Here is a 19,721-nt window from a genome sequence, read left to right on the forward strand (position 1 = left end):
TCCTAAATGAAAAAAAAGTAAATAAACACTAAAAGAACCTTTGTTTTCCTCATTAGATATTATGAGGAATAATAAAGTAGGTGTACAAACATTTGGCCAATGTATAAAACACTACAGGAATGTTAGATATTATTTTACAGCATGTTACCAAAAGAAGAGCCATAATATTTTAGTGGTAATGTACAAACTTCCAGATGACAGTACTGTCTTAGTAGAAAAAAACTACATCAAGGGTGAAAATAAGATACATTATGTATAAGGGTAAGGTAATCAACACCAAAGTGAAAGAAAATTAACATTTTTTGTTCTTTAATTTGTGGGGGTAAATTCTGCTTTGTAAATTCTTCAGTTGAAGAACAACAACAGTAAGCCTTAGAGAATCTCCTAATCTGGCTTATTCTCAAGAGGCATCTGAGGAGACATAAATATTTGTGAAAAGAGCATAGACGCAAATGCTGGAGGGATTTCGACTCTGGCAAAAAGTAAAATATATTAACAGAGCACAAGGAAATTCACAACAGCATATGGTTAAACTTCAGCTCGGAGTCACAAATGTACATTGAGAATCCACTGTGAGAAGACTGAAAGTTGTGCACAGAAAGAATTTTATTAGAGGAAAAAATTAAACTGAACTCATCTGTTTACCCATAGGGTTGTTGCTATTTAGTTTGGAAAATTTCATTACTGTTATAAATCTTCAACATAAATGCTAAAGACTAACACCTACCGTGCAAGAAAAAAGAACAAAATTAAGGTTTTTAATCAAGAAATTAAGAGCTCCCTGGGAAACAGTTGGGGAAAAAGGATGCATCATATTTCATCCTTTTGCAAAAGAGGAAAGCCTGAAAAAAAAAAAAAAATTAGACCTTTCAGCAGGAACTGGCATTAAGGACTTCCCAGGTAGTGCTAGTGGTAAAGAACCCACCTGCCAATGCAAGAGACAAGAGATGTGGGTTTGATCCCTGGGTTGGGAAAATCCTTTGGAGGAGGGTATGGCAGCCCATTCCAGTGTTCTTGCCTGGAGAATCCAGGAGGAGCCTGGCGGGCCACAAAGAATCAGACATGACTGAAGTAATTTAGTGTGCACTGGTATTCAGACACTCATGATTATGGAGAAAAATCACTCAGCAATGGAAATAAGATTTCTCTCTTAGTATAGCATACTCATTAAAAGTGAAAAGTGCAAGTCGCTCAGTCTGTCCAACTCTTTACAACCCGGACTGTAGCCTACCAGGCTCCTCCATCCATGGAATTTTCCAGGCAAGAGTACCGGAGTTGGTTGCCATTTCCTTCTCCAGGCGATCTTCCTGACCCAGGGATCCAATCTGGGTCTCCTGCATTGCAGGCAGACACTTTACCATCTGGGCCACCTGGGAAGCAGCCTATATTCATTGAAAGAATTCATTAAAAAGATATGACATACTCTTATTCTAAAATCCTTAAAAGAGTGTAACATACCCTAATCTATCTACCAAGTCTTCTCAGTGGGTATTTAGCTTGTTTCTACTTTCTTCACTGTTAGAAACAATGATGTGGAACACAGATGGTATTTGATACTGATTTTTAAGGATGGATTCATGGGGCCAGGGAGAAGAATAGGACAGGACATGTGGGCAGGAGAAGAATTTCAGGGGAATATAAAGGTAAAGTTGCATGAAATTTCACAGCATGAAGAGTTCGTGGATGGTGGCGGCGCTGGTGATCAGGAGATAGTAAAAGTTAGTGCCTTGTATGGTTACATGCACTGGGTAGGGGCACCTTTGCTAAGGTGAACTCAGCTTTTACATCTTTGGTTTCTGATAAAACTTCTGTTAGAAAAATGATTCCATTTCTGCTCATGAAGTGTGGGAAAAGGTTATTATCAGTATTAGAAGTCAAAGAATACTTATATTTGTTATTTGAAAGAAACGTGTGCGTTGGAAGCCACTTTAGTTGTGTCAAACTCTTTGCAATCCTATGGACTGTAGCCCACCAGGCTCCTCTGTCCAGGGGATTATCTAGGCAAGAATGCTGGAGTGGGGTGCCATGCCCTCCTCCAGGGGATCTTCCCAGCACAGGGATCGAACCATGTCTCTTAAGTCTCCTGCATTGGAGGCAGATTCTTTACCACTAGTGCCACCTGGGAATCCTGGAACAAACACGATGAGATACAATTCTCATGGCTAAATTAGAGGATCAGATTGAGGAACCTGAGATTTGAGGCAGAGAAAGCAGTAGCTTGAATTAGAATCTTGGTTCTGTCACTAGTTAGGTTATGTGACTGCAGGCAGATCACCCATCTTCGTCTATTTATTCGACAGCTATTTGCTAAGCATTTGCTATGGAAAGATGATGTGCTGGTGTATAAAACAACCATACACTCTGCCCTCATGGAGCCTACAGTCTTGGGAAGGGAATGAACATCAAATCATCACAAACTAAATGAAGATCAGCTATGATACAAACTACAAATATGAAGCAAACTATAGGAAGAAAATGCAGCTCAGAGTTTTCCCTCAATGATGATTGCCAAGTTGAGATCAGAAGAATGAGCAGAAATTCACAGAAAAGGGAGGTACAAGTTCAAATTCTGGAGTTGGGACAAAGAAGTGCACGTGTAAGGCCCTGATAAAAAAAAACTAGGCTAACAAGTGGTTGCTCAGGAAGCAAAGGAGAGAGACATGACTACTCACTCAAGACTCTGTCAGAACTAGTGAATGAAGGGGCCCCACATACTTCCTTTCCCAGGTAGCTTCTCCCACTGATAACACCACACATACTTTGGTGTAGGTATGGCAAACTTCCTGAATGTGACAGAAAACTTACTATTCCCAACAGTGGCTCTAAAACTACCCCATCAACTCTTCTAGAAACACAGAAGGCATATTTGAATAATCTGTAAAGTACCTGTAAATTCAAATAAAAGCAACTTGGTTTGTGTTTGTTCAAAGGGATGCATCTGCGATACTTGCAAGATTTTTCTTTCAAGCATATACATGTCAAATTTTTAAACTAAGAAGAAATCATCAGATACAGAGCAGTCTTCCTTATCTGAATGTAAAATTCCATTTCTAATATTTAAGAAGAAAGAGCTTGTTAAGCAAATTAATATTGTAGAGAGGGTTTCCTGAAGACATATTTAACCTACGTGCAAGGCCAACCACTTTATAACACATGGCTAATATGCAAATGAGAAGCTACTAAATGTAAATTAGTTTGTTCATTACAATGGCCTAGTAAGGCTTAGAAACGCATTATCATTAGTTAAGTCACTGTGATAAAGTTATAAAGCTGCATTTTCTATTAAAACACCTTCATTCTCTATTCCTTTCACTCATTCGCTCACTCACTCACGAAATCTGCTCCTTGGGGAGTCTTCCCTATCTCAGGATATGGCAATTCTATTCTTCTCAAAGTTTCCCAAGTAAAAAACCATGGGATCGTCTTGACTTTCTCCCTCACACCCTACATCAAACCCATCATCTAATAGGTAGGTTCTGCCTAAACATATGCACACACGGACACAGACACTCACGTACACACACCCATGATCATCCTTCCTCTGCAAGAATTTTTTCTTAGTCATCTTTGTAGTTTCACTCTTTTTTTCTGCTTTTTTTTTAAACCACCCTCCCAGCACACCCCAGATTTCACTCTTAATTGGCCCTAACATATCAAGTTTAGGCATCACAAAACCTTTTGATATCTTTCCACAAACTTTGGGATAAAAATGCTTATTCTTTGTGTTCTGTTTTTTTTTTTTTTGCTTTACAGAATTTTGTTGTTTTCTGTCAAACCTCAACATGAATCAGCCATAGGTATACACATATCTCCTCCCTCCAAAATCTCCCTCCCATCTCCTGTCCCATTCCACCCCTCTAGATTGACACAGAGTCCCTGTTCGAGTTTCCTGAGCCATACAGCAAATTCCCATTGGCCATCCATTCTACATATGGTAATGTAAATTTCTATGTTACTCTTTCCATACATCTCACCCTCTCCTGCCCACTCCCCAGGTCCACAGCTCTATTCTCTATGTCTGTTTTTCCACTGCTGCCCTGTAAATAAATTCTTCAGTACAATGTTTCTAGATTCTGTTTATATGCATTAGAATACAACATTTATCTTCCTCTTTCTGACTCACTTCACTCTGTATAACAGGTTCTAGGTTCATTCACCTCATCAGAACTGACTCAAATGCATTCCTTTTTTTAATGACTGATTAATATTCCATTGTGTACACATTGACCAGAACTTCTTTATCCATTCATCTGTTGATGGACATCTAGGTTGCTTCCATGTTCTAGCTATTATAAATAGTGTTGCAATGAACAATGGGTTACAGATGTCTTTTCCAATTTTGGTTTCTTCAGGGTATATGCCTAGGAGTGGGATTGCTGGGTCATATGGTGGTTTTATTCCTAGTTTTTTTTAGGAATCTCTATTCTGTCTTCCACAGGTTTTTAAAGTAACTTCCAAATCTGCATCTCTACCTCCCCTAATTTTCAGGCTTGTATTCAGTTGCCTGATCTGCACTGAAGGACATCCAGCAGTCAACGTCAATGTGTTGTCTTGCCTATGAGAATGTTCATCTTTTAAGATTCCCTATTTAAATAACAAGTGGCAGAATTCACTTGATCACCCAAACTACAGACTCCTTCCTCTGCCTTACTTCCTTGCCCCTACTAAAGAATTATCAAATGCTGCCCATTTGAGCTCCTAAGTACTTCTCAAATACGCCTCTTCTCCCTCTCCCACTTAGCACTGTCCTCGTCTAAGGGAGCTCATTAGTATTCTGTTCATATTTAGACCTCAGTTTATCTCCTCTGTTCAGACAAGAAGGGCAGGAGAAGAGGTTCCTCTGTAGAGAGGTAATAGGCAGAAGCTGAGCATAAACTCATCTGCTACAAATCCCTTGCTACCTTCTTAGACTCTCACAAAAACAAGCCCAACAACATGCTGACAACTTTATTTGATACACAGGAAAAAAAGTCAGAGCAAGAGTTATAAAAAATATTCTAGTGCCGTTTCTTCCCTGTTCTATATGATACCTTTGGGAATTCACTGGAGGTCCTTTCTCATTCACTGAACTTGGCAGCTACAACTCTCAGACACAAAGAAAATGGAGAAGTCTGGAGATGTCTAGAGGGCTGTGTTTTCCTTTTCTTTGCTTTTTTTTTGGTTAAGTTCAGTCAGGGCAGAAAATATTAAAATATGCAAAATATCACTTGACCACAAAAAATGTAGCGGTGCACCTTAAGTTTGCAAGGATTTTCTTCTCTAATGCTGCATTACTATTTTGCTGAGCTACTCCACAGGATAAGGTAAAATGGACTCTGATAGCAGAATGCATACACACATACAGATACACACACAGGGTAACACTGTGAATAGCCAACGGAGTTCCTTATGTGCTGCCCAAGAGACAGAACAGGGATCTCTGAAGCATAAACAGTACTTCAATATTGAATACATCATATCTTAAAAATGTTCTGTATTACCACAATTACATTTCAAACCTGTGTGCAAACAGCTGTTTGCATAACTACAGGGGGAATGATGTGTTACGTTTTTGTTTAACTTTGCACGCATCTATTTCTCAAGAAAAGGGGCATCCGAGCTTTGCTTGTCTCTTTGTGGTTGTAGTAAATACAACTTGATACTGCTTCATAGCGGGATCCCTGATAGGGAACCTATGATAAAAGGTTGGTTTATAATCATGGGGATAGCAAGAACATAGATGCTATATTTATTTAACTGAACTATACAAAACAACCTATTATAAATAGAAACATGTATTTAGAAAGGTAAGGGTAAATGATGAAAATGATACAAATAATATGGTGAAGTCTGCTGATTGCTCCCCTAGTACAATCTGGTTTTCCCTTCTTCCTGAGTAAAGGGCTACCCACTAGATACAATATTGCCCACTTTGTCCTGTGGCCAGGCTTGGTCATGTAATTAAGTTCTCGCCACTGAAATGTAAGCAGAACGGATATGTGTAACTTGTGTGAAAGAAAATTCTTACCCTGAACTTCCTTTCTTTTGTTCTCCAACACATCAGGACAGAGCCATGCTTATAATCGATTATGACCATGCAGAAGAGGCTAATACTGTCTGGGGTGGCAGAATGTAAGGAGGAGTCCCTTAGATTCTCTAGGGGCTCGGAGCAGTCAGGCCTGCCTTCTGTCACATTATGTTCAGGTTTGGGGGTATCTGGGTTTTACGTGATACGGCTGAATGTATATATTGATCTACCAGTGTTTCAATGAGGTAGACACTGGAGGAGCTCTTGGAGTGTTGAGTGTAAGAGGAACCTAATGAGCGTGAACTTCATTAGTAAAGTATTAGGAACAGATTTACATTTTAGAAATATCACCTGGCAGCTACCGGGAAATGGATCTAAGAAGGAGACAGACAATTCATGCAATAGGAGGATCACCCTGAGGTGGGTACAAGAGTAATGTGGGAAGAGATAGAAAGTGAGGGAAGACAGATTTGAGAAGAGAGGGAACACTAACAGAAGGGCAGACTTGGAGCTGTGTCTGTCTATGTCTCTTGCTCAGTGCCAGGGCAGAGGATGGCACCATTTATAAACCCTGGGAATTCAATAAATGCTAATCTCAGAAAACCATCTTATCCAAAGAGGTTAACTTTCTGCAGACACTTGTGATATGTCAGCTGCATGACTCAATGCCTAACAGTGGAAATAGAACCTTCAATATTAAATTACAGCAAATGACTTTTCTCCCTAAAGGGCATAGATGTGTCACTTTTAGCAGGATATGATGTTAAAATAAAGTACTTTTGTGATTATATTTCATTTGATTTCCCCAACTATAATTGGTTTCTTTCTTTTCTCCTTCACTCAGCACATAGATTTCAGTAATTTTTTTCCAAGGCAGACAAAATCTAAGAAAATACATCTCTATCTAACCTTTCTCCTCTAAGGCTTCTGAAAATTAGGTATTTTAATGCCACACTTAAAACATCTAAACCATGGTAACAATCTTACAGAATATGACTGTACCTAGTGTTTCCAACCAACTTATTAAGAATTTGATGTGAAAAGGAAGGCATAAAAAATGGTAAATATGGAGACAGGAAGATGCTTTTTCTCTCCATGTGCTCTATCACAATTAAAATTTGAGTTCATGAGCCCATATTGACTATAATCCTAGGATATATGCATTGAATTGTGCAAAATGTAGCAAGCAGAAAGCACATGCACAGAAACACAAAAAAGACCATAAAAATCTGCCTTTTTGTTTTTACGCTATCGAGCCAATCCCTTGTTCCGCCTTTATCAAGATGCAACACTAAAAACCCTTGGAAGCAACTCTGCCTAAGAAAGATCATGACCTAGCAGAGGTCAGCATTTAGAGTTGAAAGGAGTTTCTTTTGCTCACCACCATGCCATACTTCAAACTGAGATTCTCACGATGAGCCTGTAAAGATTTTAAGGATTTAAAATTTAAGGATGTTGTAGCTTATGCTTTTGTTCTTATACTTCTAACACAGGCATCATGCTGGCTAGAGAGCAGGCTATAGCAATTTGTTTGATTTAGTTTCAGAGTGCTTATTGGGCCCAAGTGATTCCTTAGTTTGGTTAAATGCACATAAAAAATACAAAAATGTGTGTGCTGTATTGTGAATTAGCTATCTTCTGAAACACTTCAGTTAATAATAGCAAGTACCAAAGAGTTAATTGAAAACAATAACAATTATAGTGACATTCATTGAATTCTCACACCAGCCCAACACAAAAAAAGAAATTCAAGTTAATTTGAATGCAATGCAACATGTAAGTGGTTGAACCAGAATAAAAGCAGACCTTGTCCTCAGTTTTATAATATAGCAAAAGCACTAGTGAGCAGATGTTCCAGAAGAGCCCAAGTTAGGAAGTATACAGAAGGACGCAATCCAAAGCTCACTATTATCACTCTCAGTTTAAAATCAGGTGATAATGCTGATGACAGCTAACCTTTGTGGTACACTTCCCTGGTGGACTGGACAGTAAGGAATCTGCTTGCTGTGCAGGAGACGCACGTTCGATCCCTGAGTCTGGAAGATCCCCTGGAAGAGGGAATGGCAACCCACTCCAGTATTCTTGCCTGGAGAATCCATGGACAGAGGAGCCTGGCAGGCTACAGCCCACTGGGTCTCAAAGAGTTGGACATGACTGAAAGACTTAATATATATCATATATACTATGTTTCAGGCACTATTTAAAATGCTTAAAATCTATGAACTTCTTTGATTCTCAGGATGATTTTATGATTTAAGTACTACTAATAACCCATTTAACAGAAGAGGAAATTGAAAGACCGGGGGGTTAAGGAATAAACTCAAGATCACAAAGTAAATGATTTAGCTGGAACTGGTTGATGTGGGAAAAGCCAATCAAGAAAAGAATGCTGGCTGTTAAACTGTACATGTGTGCGTGCCAAATTGCTTCAGTCACGTCCGACTCTTTGCAACCCTATGGACTGTAGCCCTCCAGGTTCCTCTGTCCAGGGGATTCTTCAGGCAGTGCTGGAGTGGGTTGCCATGCCCTCCTACAAGGGATCTTCCCGACCCAGGGATCGAACCTGCACCTCGTACATCTCCTGCACTGGCAAGCGGGTTCTGCACCACTAGCACCACCTGAGAAGTCCAGCTGTTAAACTAGGGGCCCACAATCTCATGGCACATTATAATCAACTGGGGAGATTTAATAACTAGGGTGATGGGTTCTGTATTTGACCAACTAAAGTCAGGGTGTCTGGTGAGACTTAGGGCTCACAATGTTGGGAAAGCTCCCCAAGTGATTCTAATGATGAGACTGACTGTACAGAACAAGGTCAGGACTACTATTTCTATTCTTGGAAAGTTAGCATTTGGGCTCAAGACCAATGGCAGGAGGTAGATTAAAAACTCAGTAGTAAATAAGAGAACTATTACTTCTATTGTGATAGAAGATATTTTAGGCATTGATTGTAAACAAAATCATTACAGATGACCTAAAACAGAATCCCAGAGTGAATGTAGGATCCTGGGCTTACTTAATGAATATCAAAGCTGACTTTCTTATTGGGTTTAATCAGATAGTAAATTTACCCTATCGTTTCCAGAAACAGTCTAGGAAAACTAGACCTTTTCTCAAAACCATAGTTAATGCCTTGGTTTTCCACCCTTGTTCTACTTTTCCTCAACTGATGGAACTCACAGAAGAACTAATACCAAGTGTAAGTTGGGGAGTGGGCTCAAATTGAGTGCTCTCCTCCAATGATAAAGTGTTGATTCCACAACCCCATTAAAACCAGAACATCACCACCAAACCCCAACATAGAAGGTACAGTTAGCACTCTGGCCCTTGCATCCTGACCCAAGAGAATCACTACCAGGCTAGAAACAGTGATGGCAGGAAGAGTCTGGGGGTGGAGCGGGGAGGGGGATAAAAACCAACTCTCCCTGGAAAGCACACATACTAGTTTAGCCAATTTGTACCTTTTGTCTTTAAAATTCTTAACCACAATCAGGTTTCTTAAAATGTAGGCGGTTTTTCTTAGAGACTATACCCTTTCGTTCATTCTCATGGTTGACATAAAACCCTAAATTTCCAGAGCTGTGGCTATGCCTTGCCATATTAGGTCTTTGGCACACTTGCCCTCTCCATATAGGTGACACACCTTTTTTTTTTGGTCATTTCCCTCTTCACTGGTGTTTTTGTCCTATTGTGGCTTCAAATTTCAAAATAGGTCATTCATAGACAATGCTGCTGCTAAGTCACTTCAGTCGTGTCCAACTCTGTGCGACCCCATAGACGGCAGCCCACCAGGCTCCCCTGTCCCTGGGATTCTTCAGGCAAGAACACTGGAGTGGGTTGCCATTTCCTTCTCCAATGCATGAAAGTGAAAAGTGAAAGTGAAGTCACTCAGTCGTGTCCGACTCTTTGCAACCCCATGGATTGCAGCCCACCAGGCTCCTCCGCCCATGGGATTTTCCAGGCAAGAGTACTGGAGTGGGGTGCCATTGCCTTCTCCTCATAGACAATAGCACAGGGAAATAAACCACAAAATCTAGTCTTATTTTATTTCTACATACAATTGACTAATGGGGAGGAAAACTTTTTGGCTTCTTATTATAAGTTTTTTTCACATACTCTTATTTTTAGCATTGATATATTTGTCACTAGTTTTTTTTTATTATTATTTAATTTAATTAGAGGCTAATTAAAATATTGTGGTGGCTTTTGCCATGCATTGACATGAATCAGCCACGGGTGTACATGTGTCCCCATCCTGAATCCCCCTCCCTCCTCCCTCCCCATCCCATCCCTCTGGGTTGTAACAATGCACTGGCTTTGAGTGCCCTGTTTCATGCATCAAACTTGGACTGATCATCTATTTCACATATGATAATATACATGCTTCAATGCTATTGTCTCAAAGCATCCCATCCTCGCCTTTTCCCACAGAGTCCAAAAGTCTGTGTTTTTTATATCTGTGTCTCTTCTGCTGTCTCGTGTAAAGGGTTGTCGTTACCATCTTTCTAAATTCCATATACATGTGTTAATATACTGTATTGGTGTTTTTCTTTCTGACTTACTTCACTCTGTTTAACAGGCTCTAGTTTCATCCACCTTAGTAGAACTGATTCAAATGAGTTCTTTCTAATAGCTGAGTAATATTCCATTGTGTATATGTACCACATTTCTCATCCATTCGTCTGTCAATGGACATCTAGGTTGCTTCCATGTCCTAGCTATTGTAAACAGTGCTGCAATGAACACTAGGGTCCATGTGTCTCTGTCAATTCTGGTTTCCTTGGTGTCTCACTAGTTTTTTTAAAAAAAGAAATTTTATATAGGGTAAATCACCTGTGGAGAGGGAGAAATGCCTTTTAGGGGCTATTTTTTTTTTTAATATTTGGCATTTTCAATAAAGTCTGAATGGATTTGTAAAATCAGTTTGTACCTTATTATTTAGTTTGTGTTTTGTAGAGGAAATTGAGGTCTCTAAAGCAGTCAAACCATTGGGTTAAGCAAAGAAGTTTAAGAGTTAATATCGCTTTTCTAGGTAATGATAAATATACCTTATTTGGATTATATAGCTGTACGGCAGCTGGTCCTAAAGTTTATAGCTATTCATTCTATTAGGTTTGTTATAACTTCTACCACAGGCTGAGTTTCAGAAACTGAATATATGAACACTTATTAAGAGACCCAACAATCTGAGTGATTCTGAATTTCCTGAGAGTATGAATTCATTTAAAATTTGAGAGAGCACCCAGTTCATTAGAATCACTGTCTCCTGAGAATCAGGTGAAGAGACCCAAGAGACCCAGGGTGTGTGCCGGTCAGGAGCAGCAGGAAAATATTTCAAGATTCTCCATTCAGTGAGAGTTAAAAGATCAGTATTATTCCTGAAAATCTTTTTTAAAAAACTCACTCACATGGCTCGTGATGCTTCAGTAAACTACAGTACAGCCTCTCAATGTGTTCTTGGCAGCCAGTCTCGTGTTTGATTTTATTTCCAGCATTGTAAAAGATCATCGTGTTTTGTGCTGAGCAGCCCATGTTGTGGTTGGCTTGCATTTAGAGGCTGAGTTTTATTGGGGGAGGGACATGTTTAACACAACATGTTTCAAACACGAGAACTACACTCAGTGCTGCAAGATGTCCATGCTAGGAAAGGACAGGAAGCCAACACAGAGTGAGAGGACAGAAGCTTCCCGGGAATCCCTTCACAATATTGACTGAGCACCTACTGTCTTCCAGGCACCACTGTATGTGCCGGGGAGAGCGAATACAGAAAACAAAGGCCTTGCCATCACGGAGCTCATGTTCTGAGAGCTGATGCAGTTAACGCAAAGATGTAAGAAAATATGTAGGCTGTATATGCTGATAAAACCGAAGAGGAAACGTACAAGAGGATAAAAGACGTAGGTACAGGTACAGCAGTGTTTCCTGTGGAGCAGAATGGGAAATCTTACTGACACAAGTTTTTATTAACGTTTGAGCGGAGAGTTTAGAAAGTGCCAGAGCTAGCCACGCTGCTATCTGGAGGAAAAGCATGGCAGCCAGAGGAAGGAATATGATTATAAATGCCTGGAGGAAGGAGCATGCTGGAGTCTGAGATGGGTAACACCGATCTGTTCACTGTTTATATAACCTGGCAAGTGGAATTGATTTCTTTATTTACGAATTATTCTATGTGAAAAATATATAGACAAATTCCTGCAATGTAAATAATTTAGCACTGGCTGTGGACAAAGAAGTATTTTAAGTGCTCTCTACATACTGTTTAATTCCCATAACAAACCCTCTGAGGTAGTTATTATTACCTCCATTTACAGAGTGAGCAAATGAAGCTTAGGGATGTAAGCAACATATCCAAGATCTCAGAGTGAGAGGAGGTGAAGCCCTGTTGTACACCCAACCCATCTGATTAGCCTATACTGCTAAGGTATGCCGCCTGCCAGAGCCTGTGAAAACAGCATGATTCCACTGGGAGAACACTGTAGAGCCTGCTCTTCCCAAACCAGTGAAGTCATTGAAGAATGCTATTTATAGCAGCACCCAGGATACAGACAAAGTCTATGTACTACACACGTCTGTGCACAATCCAGAAAGCAAAACCCAAAGTTTCTTTGTGAAATATCATGTTGGAAGTATGATATTGAAAGTATGAAAAAGTATCTTTTTTTCATTGATGCCATATGAGTGGAATATAGTTTTCCCTAAACATTAAAAATGTTTTGCTGCTATTAAGGCACATACAATATGATTCATGACTAAGTGATGGGTTGTGATGGATACAGACTCCTGAAAACATGTAAAAATAAAAACTTGATTTTTAAAACACATTAAAATATATCTGAAGAGGTTTCACTATATCAAGGACCATTTAGCACTATATACTGTAATTTCATGAAAACAGTTCAAAAGAGACATTCAAAACCTGTAGTAATGAATTGCCCTTTAACTTTCAAACTTTATTGATGGTGTATATCATGTTTTGTCATCATTCCTGCCTTCACTAGGAATTCTACCTTGTTCTGAGGCTATTGCCAGCACCTATCTGGCAGAACTTTGGTTATTGCCACAGCCTAGCATGTTTAGCACACTTTGAGGAGGTAATAAATTTCCATTAAGGTAGAGTTAAAAATTTAACTTTTAACAAGAATTGAGTCATATAATATCTTCATCCTATGCTGCTGCTGCTAAGTCGCTTCAGTCGTGTCCGACTCTGTGCAACCCCAGAGATGGCAGCCCACCAGGCTCCCCCGCCCCTGGGACTCCCCAAGCAAGAACACTGGAGTCGGTTGCCATTTCCTTCTCCAATGCATGAAAGTGAAAAGTGAAAGTGAAATCGCTCAGTCGTGTCCCATGGACTGCAAACCCATGGACTGCAGCCCACCAGGCTCCTCCATCCATGGGATTTTCCAGGCAAGAGTACTGGAGTGGGGTGCCATTGCCTTGTCCATCTTCATCCTATAGTTCCTTTCAAATAAACATCTTCACTATATCCAGTAACTTCGGTTTAGACATATGAGACATACTAGGACTGAATAAATTAAGGACTATAAGATCAATTCTAAATTACTCAATAAAATCTTCTTGTTGTAATATTTGATTAATGACACTTCATTAAACAGATTAAAAATATACAATCAATTTAGCATATTTCAAAGTAGCTTTTTTTCTCCTTTCCAGGAATTTTTAAAAGGGGAATGTTAATATTACTTTATTTATACATAGGAGAATTTTAGCTTCTTGTGTATTGAAACATTCAGTTCAGTCGCTCAGTTGTGTCCAGCTCTTTGTGTCCCCATGGACTGCAGCATGTCAGGCTTCACTGTCCATCATCAACTCCTGGAGCTTGTTGAAACTCATGGCCTCACCGACTTGATGGACATGAGTTTGAGCAAGCTCTGGGAGTTGATGATGGACAGGGAAGCCTGGTGTGTTGCAGTCTATGGGGTTGTACTGGAAATCAAAATAACCTTAATATGTGAACATACATATTATACATCTCAAATACATCTTTTGACCATAATAAACATATAGTAGAAATAAAATAAGATGTGATATTATACATCTATATCATTCTACAATAACTTGCATTTAAAGAACAGAAATTAACAGCTAAACTTTACAAAGAAACCACCAGGTAAGTAAGAGTCTACTGTCCAAAGTGTCTGGCCTTCCAAATCCTAAACCAACATTTCACAACATCATTGTGCTTGCTTCAGCTTATTAAAGAAAAGGAAATAAATTATTTCTATGAGAGAAATGAGAAGCATATTTACTGTGGTTACATAAGTCAGTCAAGACAACCAATACATCTCAAGCAATATGAAAATAGTAATCTGTTTGCTATGTTTCTTAAAGTCCCTAAATAGTCCTTGAAGACAACATAGTGAGTTCATGCATTTTTAGGCATTGTATAAGCTGTGGAAAATGCGAACTTTCAAAACTCATAAACTATATAAACTACTCATTAAAAAAAAAAAACTAAGAAACAATTAAATCCTAAGCCTGTTTCAGCTACAGCACTGATACAGCAGAAATCACAACATTTTTGTTTCTCATTATATCCCTGGTACTTATATTAGAACCTGACATATAACAGGCACTCTGATTGGCTGGATTTGTATTCTGACTCTACCACTAGCTGTGAGATCCCGGAAAACTTACCCTGACTCTATTTCTCCATCTGTAAATAAAAATGGGGTAGAATTGAACCTTTAATGTTTAACTAGTGTAGATGTTATTAGGCTGAGATTTCCTAATTAAAAAAAAAGTTTTGTCTGATCTCAACATTATCATGTTTATTCTTCTACAAGTTATAGAGATATTGTTTGGCAATAATTCATAATACAAGCAGAAATACAGACCTTTAATAGTTGTTTACCAACTTTTAAGCCACTCAATATTATCACTTCCATCTAGGTCAATGCTCTCTTTTATTTACCTCATTAAGTGTGTGAGAAAAAGGTTCCTAAGTTCCAAACATGGAGACACAGTTTATACAGATGTGAATGTAAACAATGGGTTTAAAGCAATCATATGGTACTCCAGCACTTATGGAATAATCCATCATCTGCTCACCACACAAGTTCCTCACAAGAAGAAAATGCCTAGAAGTTACTGTGTCAATCAGCATACCGGAAAATAAAATGATAATGATATATTACTCAATGAAAGGAAAACTGAGCACATGTGCATGTATCCAGTAAAGATTTCCAAGACTAATCAAAGTACATAATCTTCTCTGGGCAGCAAAATAATTCCCTCTTCAAGACTTGCGGAATCTAGTGCTCTCAGCATGAGCCTAAGAAAACTATAGCAAAAAGAAGATATTAAAGTGAAGAAAAGTAAATAAACATAAGTGAAAAATTATAACTGCTACATAGAAATCTTTTTAGACAAGTAAATTCATAAGCAAGCACAGTTGCCTGTGTATTTGAGATGTGTTAGGAACAGCGACCTACAGAAATGCATTTTTAAAGCCCTTTGTTCTTTCATTATTTTCATATTGACATTTTTTCAAATATGGTTTTTCACAATTTCTGGTATCATTTTAATAATGCATCTAATCATGGATATCAATGCATATTAAAGATATATTTATTATAGTAGCATTGATTTGCTGACTGTTGTTAGTCACAAAGCTGTGTCTGAGTATTTGCAGCCCCATTGGCTGCAGGATGCCAGATTTCCCTGTCGTTCATTATCTCCTGGACTTTGCTCAAATTCATGTCCACTTAGTTAGTGATGCTATCTAACCATCTCATCCTCTGCCTCCCACTTCTCCTTTTGCCATCCAACTTCCCCAGCATCAGAGTCTTTTCCAATGAGTTGGCTCTTAGGATCAGGTAGCCAAAGTACTAGAGCTTCAGCATCAGTCCTTCCAATGAATATTCAGGGGTGATTTCCTTTAGGATTGCCTGGTTTGATCTCCTTGCTGCCCAAGGGACTCTCTAGAATCTTCTCCACTACTACAATCTGAAAGCATCAGTTCTTCGGTGCTCAGCCTTCATCATGGTCCAACTCTCACATCTGCACATGACTACTGGAAAGATCATAGCTTTGACCACACAAACCTTTGTCGGCAAAGTCTCTGCTTTTTAACACAATGTCTAGGTTTGTCATAGTTTTCTTCCAAGGAGCAGGTGTCTTTTAATTTCATAGCTGCAGTCAGTCACCATCAGCACTGATTTTGCAGCCCAAGAAAATAAAATCTGTCACTGCTCCCTCTTTTTCCCCTTCTATTTGCCATAAAGTGATGGAATCAGATGCCATGATCTTAGTTTTTTGGATTCTGAGTTTTAAGCCAGCTTTTTCACTTTCCTCTCTCACCCTCATCAAGAGGTTTTTTAGTTCCTCTTCATTTTCTGTCATTAGATTTGCTGATAGGTATGTAAACTAGCATACTTGTAATTATAAATAAAAGTTCAGCCAGCTGAAACAGATGAAAGTTATGATTATAAAAATTTAACAGGGACATCCTGGGTGGTCCAGTGGGTAAGAATCCTTCTGTCAATGCAGGGGACACAGGTTCGATCACTGGTCCTGGAAGATCTCACATGCTCAGAGCAACCAAGTCCATGCCACACAACTCTTGAGCCTGAGTGACCTAGAGCCCATGCCCTGCGCTGCATGAGAAGCCTGTGCACCGCAATGAAGAGCAGCCCAGCTCGTTGCAACCAGAGAAAGCCCGTGTGCGCCAACGAAGACCCGGCGTAGCCCCCCACCCCAAAAGTTAACAAACAGTATTATTCTTTGGGAAAACATTGCTGAACTTTATTAAGAAAAGAGAAAACCACCATTGCTTTCTCTAATGGGAGTGGAAAATGGAGTATATATTTAAGAAAAATAATTTGTCTTGCAGGAAAACTAAATATGTGTCAAGGACTTTTATTCACTTCTTTTAGTAGCTTTTATTAGGATTCCTATTTAACAACCAATGAATCTTACAAGTAGAACCAAGAAATAAACCAGTACAAATATAGATTCTTTGGGGAATATCCAGTTGTCTTTTATATGATTATACAGGTAAGTAGATAAGGACAGAGTAACTTATATTGGAGAATAAGAAAAAAAAAGTGTTTGAAAGCAGTAGCAGCAATGTTCTACATCTAGCCATTCTTGAGCTTGCTGAGATCTATCATATCACCCTTTCAAAAACACATTTGATTATTTCTGCATGTAATTTAAGCAATTATTTTCTTTAGTTATAAACTGTTGGATGTATAAATATATAAATTATTTGGTAAATCATCCTAACAAATCTTTTCAAAATTACTTCTCTCTTGAAATTTTAGCATGCCTAAGCTGAAGAAGTTACTTTTAAAATAAAACAAATTCAATAAATTGAGCATTTCAAACTCTTGACACAAGATCTTTAATGGCACCACATTTGCCCTCTTTAAATTGCCATTTAGTTTTCGAATGGGCAATAATATGCTGCAGTATGTCTTAGAGCTGCCTTCCTGGAAATTATTTTGCTAAAGATCTCATTTTCATAAAGTGACATAAAACAACAAAACAGAGGTGAAAACCACATAGAAATAATGAGAGTAAGTCAAATATAAAAGCCCTATGAAATTTAGTCCTTTATAGTTTTACTTTTTCACTGCTATCACAACACAGGTTCTGGACAACTGATAAAACTCTGGATACCATACCACAGTGGCCATTTGTTGGCACTTGGTATATGAGAAAGTAACAGTTGATTATAAGGAAAAGACTGAAAAAATTTGTAGCATACACATTTTTTTTCCCCCTTCTCTTAAAGATGTCATTCTTTCCAGCTCTCTTGTAGGGTCTGTTAGTAAAATCCTGAAGCAAATTCTTTTCAAGTTGATAAAGGAAACTCTGGATTCTGACCTTATCTAGTGACAAGAATTTTAACATTATAACAACTCAGCCTGGGAAAAATAATGTCATTCAGGATGACACAGATTCTCCTTGACCAAAGAGGACACCCTTCTGAATCCTCTTTTTGAGGAGGCCTCATCTCTAGGCCTTCTCTTAGGCCTGCCTAGCCCAGCTGTAAAGAATTCTGCTAAGTTAATTAAGTGAGAATCTCCTCATCCTATCTGATCATACTGGCTTGTCTTCCACAAGAATTCTGTTAAGTTGGTTTACCAAGAATCACCTTACCCTGGAGGTCTCAGTAATTTGCCATCCACTGAACACCCCTTGCTGCTTCTGCTGTAATTGGTCTCCCCTCCTTCCATAGTCATGACACTGATCTCAGTAGTCCTGAATAAAGTCTTCCTTACTATCTTCAAAAGCAAAGAAAAATTTTATTTTCTTTAGCAAAGACATAGGACTTTCCAGACGAAATTAATCCATCAGTCTATTCATTTCTTAGGATCTGCCCAACTTTTGTCTTTAGGGTAAAGAATAATACTATTTTATCTGTAGATGCAAGAGTTCAGACAGATAACAAGGAGTTAGGAGTAGTTTGAAAATAAGGAAACAAACAAAAAAAGAAGTGGAATGTTGCAGTAAAATCAGAAGACAGATGGGATAAGAACTGTATATAAACACAGCTTTTTGTTAACGTTTCAGGGTATCTTTAGAAAAACATGGCCCCATAAGACCAGTAGAGGATCAGAAACATATATGTCTCAAAGGTTAATAGAAATGAGAGAGAAATTTTATATAGAGTGGAATACTACTCAGCCATAAAAAGAAAGAAATAATGCCATTTGCAACAACATGGATGGATCTAGTGGTTATCATACCAAGTGAAGTAAGTCAGACAGAGACAGAGAAAAATATCATATGATATCACTTATATGTGGAATCTAAAATATGACACAAATGAATTTACCTACAAACAGAAATAGACTCACAGATGCACAGAACAGGCTTATGGTCACCAAGGCAGAGAGTGGGTGAGGGAGGGGTGGACGGGGAGTTTGGGATTGCTGCTGCTGCTGCTGCTAAGTCGCTTCAGTCATGTCTGACTCTGTGCAATTCCATAGACGGCAACCCACCAGGCTCCCCCGTCCCTGGGATTGTCCAGGCAAGAACACTGGAGTGGGTTGCCATTTCCTTCTCCAATGCAGGAAAGTGAAAAGTGAAAGTGAAGTCGCTCAGTCGCATCCGACTCTTAGCAATCCCATGGACTGCAGCCTACCAGGCTCCTCTGTCCATGGGGTTTTCCAGGCAAGAGTACTGGAGTGGGGTGCCATTGCCTTCTCCGGGAGTTTGGGATTAGCAGATGCAAACTACTGACTGTATACAGAATAGATAAACAACAAGGCTCTCCTGGGAACTATATTCAGTATCCTGTGATAAACTATAACAGAAAAGAATATAAAAAAGAATGCACATAGGTATACGTGTGTGTGTATATACATATATACACATATATGTGTGTATATATATATATAAGTGAATCACTTTTCTGTACAGCAGAAATTAATACAACATTGTAAATCAACTATATTTCAATAAAATATATTAAAAAAAAAAAAAAGACATGGGGAAGATCAGCTGCAGAAATAACCAAAGGGAATTATGAAGAATGTAGTAACTGGGGGTGGGAGGTCCCATCCCTCTGATGGTGGCAGCTACTGGTCCACCCTAGTTGATATTTCCAGGAAGGAACATGGGCCAGTGTGGTTACCTTAGCTGAGTTAAAAGCAAATCAAAACCTGAATCTAGTTTCTCTGGAGGAGAAGAGACTAAATGTAATTTTAGTGTGTGGTCCCGCAATTCAAACACTTACAGCTAT

General features: G+C 38.8%; 1 protein-coding gene across 4 annotated transcripts in view; it reads right to left on the bottom strand.

Moving 5' to 3' along the window:
• Positions 1 to 19,721, bottom strand: part of TMTC2 (transmembrane and tetratricopeptide repeat containing 2) — a 414,619-nt gene that overhangs the window by 25,623 nt on the left and 369,275 nt on the right. Inside the window, exon 12 of one of the 4 annotated variants that reach the window (XM_027543231.1) lies at positions 756 to 842. The exons of 2 other annotated variants lie outside the window; for them this stretch is intronic. In XM_027543231.1, coding sequence (XP_027399032.1) covers positions 771 to 842 — 72 coding nt within the window. In that variant the 3' untranslated portion in view covers positions 756 to 770. Of the gene's footprint in view, positions 1 to 755; positions 843 to 18,079; positions 18,259 to 19,721 lie in introns of those variants that run through there. One more of the 4 variants, XM_027543230.1, reaches the window with a different exon arrangement.

Source organism: Bos indicus x Bos taurus, chromosome 5 (assembly GCF_003369695.1).
Source record: "Bos indicus x Bos taurus breed Angus x Brahman F1 hybrid chromosome 5, Bos_hybrid_MaternalHap_v2.0, whole genome shotgun sequence".
Taxonomy (NCBI): Eukaryota; Metazoa; Chordata; class Mammalia; order Artiodactyla; family Bovidae; genus Bos; species Bos indicus x Bos taurus.